General features: G+C 48.2%; 1 protein-coding gene across 2 annotated transcripts in view; it reads left to right on the top strand.

Moving 5' to 3' along the window:
• The window catches only part of PAXBP1 (PAX3 and PAX7 binding protein 1), a 267,714-nt gene that overhangs the window by 52,568 nt on the left and 202,948 nt on the right, over positions 1 to 12,198 (top strand). For both annotated transcript variants that reach the window (XM_085623123.1, XM_085623122.1), the window contains exon 3: positions 4,598 to 4,774. In XM_085623123.1, coding sequence (XP_085479249.1) covers positions 4,598 to 4,774 — 177 coding nt within the window. The remainder of the gene's footprint in view (positions 1 to 4,597; positions 4,775 to 12,198) is intronic.

The raw sequence follows: 12,198 nt of genomic DNA, 5'->3' as shown, positions 1-12,198 counted from the left end.
TAAATGTTCATTACATGGGGGAGTAATGCATCCGAGAGCAGGTAGCGATCTAGCCGCACATGAAGATCGTGGGCCCCTGAGTAATAAGAATATACCCTGTCGAGGGGATGACGGTGTCTCCAGGCATCCCTCAAATGCCATTGTGTTGCTCAACTGGTCAGGGCCTTCATTGCAAGATGTGTGCTAGTACCCGGGAGGGGTGGAAAGGATCGGTCCTGTGATACGTCAAGGACACTATTGTAATCGCCCCCTAGCAGCATGGGGATGTCATGCCATTGCGCAAGATTGTGTGACAACCTTGTCGAGGAAGGCAGCCTGTTCTGTATTAGGAGCATAGATCGATGCAATTATTATTGGTCTGCTATCTAATGTGCCCCTAACTATTACATACCTCCCCTCTGTATCTATCAGTGACTGTGTAATTGTGAGTGGGACATCCACACTTACCCATATTAGCGCTCCTCTAGCAAAGGCCGAATACCCTGTGGCAAACAGTTGGCCGCGCCATCGGCGGTGCAAGCGCTGTATCTCCGATTTGGCCACATGGGTCTCCTGCAGCAGGGCGATTTGTATATGGTGACGTTTGAGATATGAGTAGATCTGATACCTGCGCGATGGCGAGTGCATGCCCCTCACATTCCACGTACCAATCTTATATGTAGACATAGACCCTGCGACATAGCAAGTGTTCTTGTATCTGTGTCAGCCCAACAAACCCATACAGTGAGTACAATTCAGCGCTACACATCCCTTCTGGCACACCGGCTTGCAGCAAATGATATTGTCTATATTCACTCATAACAAATGATGTCTCATTAAGAAACCTAAAAAAAGAGGGAGGGGGGAAACATTGATATCAATAATACCAAAAGGGCGAAAATGCAACATGCAATCGTCCAAACTTCCAATTGGAGATAATAGTCAAAACAATCCGGGGGAGGGGGGGTACTACAAACTGCTCTACTCCGGATTACAATCCACGTGACTAGCGTCTCGGGGGCTCCCCACTCACAGGCAGGACACATTCTATACCAGGCAAACTATGCGCGCCGGTTCAGGAACATTTGTCAGATGAGTTACAGGCATACTTGTCTACAAAATTGCAACAGGTGAAACTTTTGAGTCCTGTCACCTCCCATCTAAAGGATAATGGTCATCTCAACAGTGCACATATAATGTAGGGTTATTTCAACGCGTATTCCAGATTTCTACATAACCAGCAACAGCAGGCCCCCACATTTTCACCCCAATACCTTAACATGTAGTCCATACAAATACAGGGATTTGCAGCGTTCATGAGAGTAGGTCTGCCATCTGTGGGGTGACATCTGGCTGGTCATTAGAGTCTTGCGAATTCTGCAAGCCATATATTCGCTCATCGTCACTAGACAGATCTCGTTGGCTGGAGTTGGATGCGTCCTCCGTCCTCAGTGAGCCGCTGATCTCCGCTATTGCCTGCAATGCGTCTCGTTGTCCGCTGAGATCAACTCCGAGTGTGGGCTCATAGATGGCGGAGGTGGTGTCCCCAGTCGCGTAGATCCGCGCTCTCTCCGCCGGCGACGAGACAGACCTCTCTGTTTCCGTAATGTTGCAGCCGCAGTGGTAGCGTGAGGCCACGCGCCGGGAAAGGTATCTAACCAGTCCTCCGCCTCCTCCGAGGTGTTAAAGAAGTGTGTTTTGTCATTGGCCACCACACGTAGTCTCGCAGGGAATAGCAAGGAGTATTTCAGTCCATTCTGCCACAGGCGCTTCTTCACTGCCATGAATGATAATCACTGACGCTGTACTCGGATGGTGTAGTCCGGAAAGAACATTATTTTGTGGTTGTCAATGTGGACATCTTGGAGTTTTCTGGTTTCCTGCAGTATAGAGTCATGATCCCGATAGTTCAGGATCCAAAGAAGCAATGGCCGCGGGTTCGACCCCGTGGGTGGAGGTCTCGCTGGGACTCTGAGCACGCTTGATGACAGTGTAGTGAGAGGGACCCTACTGGCAGTAGGTCCCTAAGCCAAGTCTCCATATGCAGGGCAGGCTCTTTCCCTTCCCAATTTTCCGGCACACCTACTATACGGACATTGTTGCGTCGTGCCCTCCCTTCGGCATCTTCGGCTCTGCCTTCCAGGAACTCCACACGATTCAGCAAGTCCTGTACATGCTTATCTGTTTGTGTTACCTGCGGTTTGAGGTCAGCAATCGTAGATTCCAGTGTGGTCGTACGGTCCGTCAGCTTCCGGTGGTCTGCGCGCAAGTGAGTGAGGTCGATGGCCACCCCGTCTATTTTAGACTCCAGGGAGGTGCGGGTTTGATTTATGGTTTCCTCCAGGCGTTCCATTGCAGCAAGTACCGCGTCCAGCTTGCTTGCGGTTTGATCCGCCGATCCCTGCTTCGCCATTTTGTCCGACTTGAGCTTGGATGGCGGTGGTATAGTTTGCACTCCGCCCGGTCCGTGCTCGGGTGCCGCCCGACATCGGGTGCAGAGTCTGTTCGTTTACGCTGCCTCTGTGTCCAGGGAGAACTCAGCGCCGCGCCGTCACAGCGCAAATGCCCCTGCAGGTCCTCCTTCAGCACCAGCAGTTCGTAGGTAGCTGGCACTCGACAGCTCCCGGCAAAGGGGATAGGCTCTGGCCTATTATTACATATGCCTTCCCAACGGTCCAGTCGCCAACCGTGGCGCGCAGTTGTCCAGCTCACAATAGGTAAAGTTGTATCAGCGTGCGTAGCCGCAATCAATCAGGCCAAGCTAGGGTCAGCGCGGCATCTGCTGGTGGATCGCAGCAGACTCAGGCAAAGCATATGGGGCCCATCAGTCGTGGCCCGACCAGACAGCGCCAAATTTGTATCTGCTGCACGGCAAGTCGTGATAATAATGGCATATAGTTACTGTTGCTTCAGATGACGATAGACTTGACCCCAAAATCGCGCCTCATTTCCCAGCCACTGGTGTCTCCGATGGGGTGTCGGCCCCGCAAACCTCCTGCAGCAGACGCAGCAATACTGCAAGGCTCTGTGACAATATAACGTGGCTTCCCAGGGGGGCGAAAGCAGGGTGCCCCCCTCCGGGCAAGCGTAGCTGGAACTCAGTATGGCGGCACACCTAGCAGCGCCGCCCACTGTCGCAAATGATGTCCATTAATGTTGGTGCCGGGCAGTAGTGTGTAGTGGGCGGCTTCTCAAAAGGAGGGAACCCTTGTCGTGGGGTTACACCACAGAGGGAGTGGCTGCCGTAGAGGCCCGATCAGCGCCACCTCGCAATATCTCACCACCTCCTCTGCAGCGAATGACGAGGAGGTCGCAGACACCCCTCAACCACGCAGTCCAACAACAGCTCCGCTGGGGCCACCGTCGCAATACCCCTCCGTCTCTCAGGAGGAATGGGAAATGGCCTGAAGCAGCCAGTCGCGGTCCTCAGGGGGCACAATCGCCATAGCAGCACCCTGGTCAGTGCAAGTATCCCCCGCTTTCAGCCCTTCCGGATGGGGGGGGGGGTCACTCTTCCCATCTACACCGCACCTGCAGCAGCAGCCCAGTCAGGCCCGACAGGGACGATCCAGTTCGTGCCTCCTCAATCATCACAGCTGGTTGCCGCTGGGCCGAACAGCGTCAGAGCTCCGGAGCCTGCAGGCAGCGCCGCCGGGGCCCCAGCCCCTACTCGCGACACGGAACCACACAGCAGGGGGACAAGTACCTGCAGCGCCGCGTCGGGGGGCCGAGGGCACTCACGGCAGCTCCACGGTCACAGCGGAAGTCTTCACGTGGGTCCGGGCACTGCCGCCGCACACTGCTCTCCTCCCGCGACCCGGCGGGTAGCAAGCGAGCACTGCCCACGCAGTCAGAAGTGAGCAGGCAACGCCGCTAGATCAACATCCCACACGTCGACGGCAGCCCGGACAGAGGTCGCGGTCCAGATTCTTGGCGGCACGTCCCTCACAGCTGCGCCATTTCGCGCGACCTTATGGGTGGAGCCAGACCCCGGGTTCGCGTAGCTGGAGCCGCCCTCACCGGTGCCTTGTGGTGAGCGGCAGTTTCGGTCGGACGCTGTATAACGGAGCCCGGGGAGCCTGATCGACATCGCTGGATCTGGATGGCATCTGGTATGTTTATCTTTTAATATGCGTCCCGTTTCGCAGCTATAGTAGGAGGTAGTGGTCCGCTTAGGGGGAGCCTCCCGCAGAGCCCTACTCGAACACGTCTGATTCGATTGCAGTCGTGGCCACGCCCCTCGTGCCACACGCTTTTCATGTAAAGGTTCTGAGACCTGATGCAAGGCACACTCTCTTCACACTTATCCAAGGCATTACTGAGAAACTCCCTTGGTTGGGGGCGAAGTCTTTGAGCTCCCTTTTCCTTTCTTGCCACTTAAAAATGAGGTAGTCTGCCCCTCAAAGGGCCAAGCCATGCCTCCTGCTCACAGAGAGGGGAAAGGTGCAAGCAAGGCCGTCACTTGACACTTTGCCTTTCCACCAATCGCCCAAAACTCCACTGCATAATTGATTGGGAGCATAAGTAATGCATTGTATTTCATACAAAATGATGCTGCTTTAGATCATTTTGAAATCTAGAGTAGATTACAATTTTTACATTTTGTATATTTTTCCAGTGACTGAAATGCCATCTGACAAGTTGGGACCGACAAGGGAACTGAAGCTTGAAGATGGTACTGAAAATATTGAGCTGGGAGAAGAGGAGATGGAGGTGGAGAGTGACAAAGAAGAAGAGAAACCCAAGTCCGGGGCCTTTTCTACAGCAGTGTCTGAATTGAATGTTCTCCGCCCAGGTAATAAAGGTGTTTTTATTGCTGCAAGTCTTAACTGCAAAGTAGTGTTATCTTCCCTTACATTGTTCCTTTTTATAATGGGCAGATTTATGCTTCTAATTATTGTCTTAAAATTGAACGTTCTTAAGCAGTTTGATTTCAGATTGTTTTGTTGGGCTTGCAATTCTCCAAAACTTTGTCAAACCCCATGCCAATCTGCCCTTTCATTGCAACAAAGTTAAATAGTTTGTATTAAACCATGGTAAGTGGTTGCATGTATTTTTCTGCTATGATGGATACCTCTTTCTGGAGATTCCTTATCTTATCAATGTGTTCCTGCCTTCCAACTGGAGCGGAAAACGTTTTGCCCCGTAGCGGCTCGTACTATATCTTTGCCGGATGCGGTTGGGCCACCATAGTGTCATAATGTGTACATGTGCATGTCTCGTCTGTTTTTCTTTTTCTTTCTGTTTGCCAGTCCTGGTCTACATCAGCAAAAAATCAAAGCTGCATTGACAAAGTCAAAATTTGAATCTCTTGACCTAGCCAGTGCTTGTTTTTGACCCTCCCTTCAATGTTTGGCGAACCAGGTAAAAGTACGTTTTTCAGTCCTCCAGCTATTTTCCCCAAAACGTAGTAATTGCCTTTTTTCCTCACCAGACCCCCTCCCAGTTTTATGCGATTTTTGAAGATAGCAAATTTATCATAAAATCAGCTGATTAGCACCATGCCTGCATTTTCAATTTTGGGGCCTGCAATATTTAACATAATAACTATGTTGCTTTGTTTAAATTGAGGCTCCTCATTAGCTCTGCATACATCACGGTTATCACCTGGCCCTAAAGACAGCAGATAAGCCTCTCATTTTTTTACTTACCTAGCCCACGACAAGCGCTGAGATGTTAGCATTTTAATACGGTTCTCTTCTGTCTCACTATTTTGGGATTTGCCTCATGGAGTGGGGAGAAAGAATGCTTGATATGCCTCTGTATGTTTTTTTGTTAATTTTAATTTGAGAGCGTCCTAAAGAGGAGCACAGCTTTCTACCTGTAGCACATTGTGTTGTACTTGTTTAGACATATGGGCAATAAAACATTGCCTCACGGAGTGGGGATAATAAAGAAACCACCTTTTCATTAAACACAATAATATGGTTATTTCCAGTGACTTTTCAGATTAAAGTGCTTGACGTATGTAAAACAAATTGTATCTAAACTGTGATCCTGAGTGCCATGGGGGTCAGTGAGTGTAGGAGCAGAGTAAAATAAGTGGGTAATAAACAAAAATAAGCTTTATCCATTTTATTGGTTCTTCGCCTCCATGTAGCTTTTGATTAATGCAATCAATGCAGATGTGTCTTTATTTATACATCTGTATCTTCAGATAGATCTATGTATAGGTAGATCTATATCCAGTCTGTGACCGAAAACACTGTGAATATGCAAATTATTATTTAGAATTGTATTACGTACAGTATACAATAGGCTGCTACAGAAGATTTAGGGCCTGATTTGGATATTGGTAGACAGGTTACTCAGTCACAACGTGGGATGGCTGTCTGGGCGCCAAAATCGAAATTCCGTAGAATATTATGTGACTGAGTAACCCATCCGCCAATATCTAAATCGGGCCCTTAGTGTTAAAGATTAAACACGTTCTCCCAAAATATATAGTTTAGTAATACGCGGTAAGGCTAGACTTCGTACACACCTTGTGTATGTATCCATTACAAGGTCTTCTCTAGAACCCAGCTGGTAACACTCTTGCATTAAGTCTCAAAAAGAATAAACCTTTGTCACCATTAAGCCTCAAATGTCTTCACCAAATAAAGGCCTATGCTGGCTCCTAAACAGCCTTTAGCTTTCCTTATTACACAATTGCACACAAATAATTTTCTTTCAGATGTTAGGCACCCAGGATAGAAGGCTTATTGCTTATGTTTTGTTTTCAAAAGCTCGTCATTAGAAGTGTGTGTTGGTGAGGGACAATTGTAGCACTAGCATCTCCCCAGTCCATCATTCTAAAATGTAGCCCACAGCTGTTTTAAAAAAAAAAATTAAATGAGACTAGCTGCACTGTATGGATATAATTCAGCATCCATCAAAATATAAAACGTTTATGTAACTATTGGATGTTTCTAACATAAGGTGCTGTAAAATTGCTGCAACAAAAAAAACATTGTTCCAGAAAACTTAATTGTTTGTGCCTCAAAATGTCTTAATCCATGCTGCAATATCCTTGCGGGGAGGTGGGGTGAGGTGGTCTGGGCTTACACATTCAAGTAGCCACCTCGATTTGACCCACATCTGTGTTCCCCAGGATACATCTGTCTTGTACAGATGTATTGCAAAAGCACTTGATTGCTTTGTTGCAACTAACACTTATAAATCTTGTACTTCTATGTCAGTTCTGTTAAAAGTGCTGTTGGAAAAGTTTTTCTTTGTTACTGCTTTAGCTGCCCTCAAGTTGTTGAGAAACACGCCTATTAAGTAATTGTAACCGAGTCACCAGAAAGGTAACTTCATACTTTGTCATGGGCTAAGTAACTTGTCTGCCTCCTTATGGTTTAGAGATTAGCTGTTTTTGTAGGTGAACATACCAGCCGAACTCCAGGCTCTCCAAGCATTACTCCCAGTCATAAACAGCCTGTCCACCTCCTTGTTTCACATAGCGGAGTCAGTGCGGTGGAGACGCTATAGGTTCCTCTCCCAATCAAGGATTTTGACAGACAGCACTTAATCAAATTACAGTGCCTATCCGTTTCCTTTTGTTTTCCTTTCCTTTTGTTTTTTTTTTAACAAGCATAGGCAATGCCAGTAGTTTTAGCTTTAAAGGAATGTTGTTTGGCAAGGTGAAGCATTACCAGTAAGTAACATGGGAATGGATATGTATTTGTGTGGTAGCAAAGAACTGTAGAATAATATTGGTGTAGGTTAAAAGGTGAGGTGACATTTGCACTTGCCTCACGGGTTCTTGCCGATGCTGGTTATCATGGTTGTCCTAATGCAACTGACATTTGTGGCACAGAAGGATTAAGTTAGTTATGAAGGATAATGCTCATCTTTTGATTGAGTATGCATATCATGGCAATAATGTCTACTAAGGTATGTACTGATTTTCAAGTTGCTACAAATGCCTGAAATAGAAAGGTTTCACAGCCATGGAATAGAAGCAAGTAACCTTTTACAACTAATGTCGGAACAATACGAAAAGGAGAAGAAAAATGCACAATGGGAGGGTGAGTATAAAGAACAGCAAGAGAATAAATCAGTATCTAATACACTCAGTACCTCTTGGTCAGGACACCAGAGTGCACTCACCCCTGCTTCCTGTTCATATGTGGCTCATGCAGACCCCACCAAAGCGTGTCACCTAGTATCTCAATTAGTCAAAAAATCTCCCTAAACCTCCGCAAACTTGTCACTCTTGTTGTGCCAGTAGATAATCTGCTTTACAATGCCAAACGATACATTTGTGTAACTAGGTCTTGGTCATCAGGCATTTGTGTGATTCCTACAGCATAAAGTGCAGATTTTGGTTGTTGCAAGAGCCGTCACGAACCATCTGTGTCTTCGAGGCATGATTTTGGGGTAGTCTGAAGCATCATACCAGAATGCTGCCCTAATATGTAGCCGATTGGCTATCACTTAAGATACTGTATTTGTGCCATACTTCCTGCCAGTATCACTGAAGCACCGGCCATTCGCACAATATGTACATTAACAATCATGGGAAAGGACATCTAACATTTCATATTATTTGACCGGCCTGCTACTTCGAGTCTCCGTGGGGATCAGAGCCACTTAGGAAGAATTTTGTAATTACTAAACTTCAATCGGGTGTCACACAGATTTTTATCATGTGATAGCATTAAGTTAAGCTGGTATGTTTTTAAATAATCAAAATGCTAGTGCACTTGACACTTCTCTCGAGACTGAATTGGCCTCTCTGTTGTTCCTCCCTTCTGAGGATAGTGTTTCCTTCACGGTGGGAGTTCGTGGAAGCTTAAGAATTGCAATTGGCTGCGGTGGAGACCAAGGCAAATTTGCTCACATAGATTTTGAAGCTATGCTCTTCACCATTAGAACCATTGTTCTCCTTCAATGAGGCTCTGGTAAAAACTTTGATGGCTGCATGGTCGAAGCCTTTCTCGGCACCACCAGTGTTCAGCCTTATTGCCAGGTGGTATAGGCTTGCACTGGGGAACCTCGCCTTTCTAATGCAGGTCCCAGTGCAGGAATGCCTAGTTGTTTAGGCTTCTGCGAGTAAAGTGATGCATATCCTTTCCTCATGACTCCAGTGGCATGGAAATTGAAATGTATCGATGCGTTGGGAAAACAAGCCTTCTCTTCTGCCATTTTGGTTTGAGGACCCTCAATGGTTTTTACCCTCTGGGGCGGTACACGCACAAACTCAGGGATGCAGCAAATGAGATCTTGCCCGTTCTACCTGGAGAATTTTGAACATTTTTCAGTCTGATTATTCATGGTGAACAGGAAGCGACCAAGTAGTTTTTGTAGCCTGCTCTGGACAACAGACTGTTTCTGTTTTGTGGGCATTGACATTGTTCACGTCCTTGATGAGCAGCACAGGTTTCTCCTGAAGTGCAAGTGTCCTTTGTAGGAAAGTGGCTCTGTATATATTGTTCCCAAATAGGTACAGGGTGTACAGAGTCCACAGTCCCCAGAGGTTTGGCAGGGGCTAAAGTTAGATATAACCTTACTCTCTAAAGTGGTAGCTTGGTCGAGCAATAAGGCAGTATCAGAGGACAGTGTAAAGCATTTGTTGTACACACTCAGTCAGCAAATGGTCTCACACCCAAGAACTGAACTCTAGGCCAGTGGTTTGTATATAAAAATATATGGTTGGTTTATTTTAGAACCAACAATAGGTAACAAAATATACTGTTCGAGGCATATGAGCTGCAGATCACACACTGAGGATAAGATCGCCATCTGGTGTTGGGCTCGGATGATTGCAGGTTGTTGTTGTCTTCGGAGAAGCCTTTGGTCACGAGGTTGGTGACTCCTCCCCTGGACAACAGTGCGCATGGGCATCCACTCCATCGGCAGATTGTTTTTTTCCGCCATTGGGTTCGGATGAACTTTTTTCCGCTCCAGCAGAAAACTTCCAGCAATCGATTTAACTCTTTGATTTGTATTCCATCGACGTCGACATCAACTCGGACCGGTTCCGGAAGCGGCTGATGGACAGGACACCCTTCAAAAAATGCCCCCAGTGTGGAGCGAAGTTCCCCCACAGTGACCACCACGAGGTTTGCAACCTCTGCCTGTCGCCGGAACACAACGAGTCCACCTGTCCAGCTTGTTCCGCTTTCCGTTCGAAGAAGACCCTCCGGGACCGAAGAGCTCGACGCCATATTATGGCCAAACCAGCTCCAGAACCGGAGGACATCTTTGCTCAAGATGTTCCCGAAGACGACACCGAAGATCTCGAGATCGTGTCCGAAGCCGACGATTCCGATGACCTCATCACTCCAGGGCAGCGTGTGAGTACCACCCCCCCTGCCCCTGCCCCATCCAAAAAAGCAGTGGTCAAGACTCCGCCAGTTGGGCCCAGTCGCGACCGGAAATCCTCTTCAGAAGCCCCGCCCTCGGGCCCGGCTCCGAAGACATCTAAGCCTGCGGGTGGCTCGGGCTCGAGCAAACCTCACCTAATTGTGCCTTTAACACCCTCGGCACCCAAACACTCATTGTTGGCACCGAAACAGGCTCCAAGACCGAAATCTCCTTCGGCACAGAAACGTTCCTCGGCACCGAAGTCTCCACCGGCACCGAAACGTTCTTCAACATCGATGCCTAAAAGTCCATCGGCACCGAAAACTCATTCGGCACCGAAACCTCAATCGGCACCGAAACCTCAGTCGGCACCGAAAAATCAGTCGGCACCGAAAAATCAGTCGGCACCGAAAAATCAGTCGGCACCGAAAAATCAGTCGGCACCGAAAAATCAGTCGGCACCGAAAAATCAGTCGGCACCGAAAAATCAGTCGGCACCGAAAAATCAGTCGGCACCGAAAAATCAGTCGGCACCGAAAAATCAGTCGGCACCGAAAAATCAGTCGGCACCGAAAAATCAGTCGGCACCGAAAAATCAGTCGGCACCGAAAAATCAGTCGGCACCGAAAAATCAGTCGGCACCGAAAAATCAGTCGGCACCGAAAAATCAGTCGGCACCGAAAAATCAGTCGGCACCGAAAAATCAGTCGGCACCGAAAAATCAGTCGGCACCGAAAAATCAGTCGGCACCGAAAAATCAGTCGGCACCGAAAAATCAGTCGGCACCGAAAAATCAGTCGGCACCGAAAAATCAGTCGGCACCGAAAAATCAGTCGGCACCGAAAAATCAGTCGGCACCGAAAAATCAGTCGGCACCGAAAAATCAGTCGGCACCGAAAAATCAGTCGGCACCGAAAAATCAGTCGGCACCGAAAAATCAGTCGGCACCGAAAAATCAGTCGGCACCGAAAAATCAGTCGGCACCGAAAAATCAGTCGGCACCGAAAAATCAGTCGGCACCGAAAAATCAGTCGGCACCGAAAAATCAGTCGGCACCGAAAAATCAGTCGGCACCGAAAAATCAGTCGGCACCGAAAAATCAGTCGGCACCGAAAAATCAGTCGGCACCGAAAAATCAGTCGGCACCGAAAAATCAGTCGGCACCGAAAAATCAGTCGGCACCGAAAAATCAGTCGGCACCGAAAAATCAGTCGGCACCGAAAAATCAGTCGGCACCGAAAAATCAGTCGGCACCGAAAAATCAGTCGGCACCGAAAAATCAGTCGGCACCGAAAAATCAGTCGGCACCGAAAAATCAGTCGGCACCGAAAAATCAGTCGGCACCGAAAAATCAGTCGGCACCGAAAAATCAGTCGGCACCGAAAAATCAGTCGGCACCGAAAAATCCATCGGACCCGAAAAAATCATCGGAGCCGAAAACTGCGTCCCCGCCGAAACAAGCTCATAAAGACCCGAAGCGGACGTCACAGACACCACCTTCGGAGCCAGATGATCTTTTTCGACCAGATCCTACTCAGAAGCGGATCTACATCAATCCTAAAACGGGACATGTGACTGCCATCCCATATAAAAAGCGGAAGCTGGACACTACACCTCCCCCAGCTCCCATACGGAAAAAGGACTGTGCTACTTCACCACTTCGTCCTTCCTCTCCTGTTTTACCTCCTAACCCGTCCCCCCCTCCTCCTCCTGCTTCTCCTTTACCTTTACCTTTACCTTTACCATCTCCCTATCATTCACCTCCTCCACAGGATGATAATGATGACTTAGGGGGAGGGGCGGACCCTGATTTATTTGATGATCCTGCTGATCCAAACGACCCTTTTACGTTCCCAGACCCAGCACCCATGGATGACTGGTCTTATCCTATACCTGACATGCCTGACCCCACTACCTACCCTTCCA

The sequence above is a fragment of the Triturus cristatus genome, chromosome 8 (genome assembly GCF_964204655.1).
Source record: "Triturus cristatus chromosome 8, aTriCri1.1, whole genome shotgun sequence".
NCBI classification, from domain to species: domain Eukaryota; kingdom Metazoa; phylum Chordata; class Amphibia; order Caudata; family Salamandridae; genus Triturus; species Triturus cristatus.
This window is presented reverse-complemented; position numbering and strand designations above follow the sequence as displayed.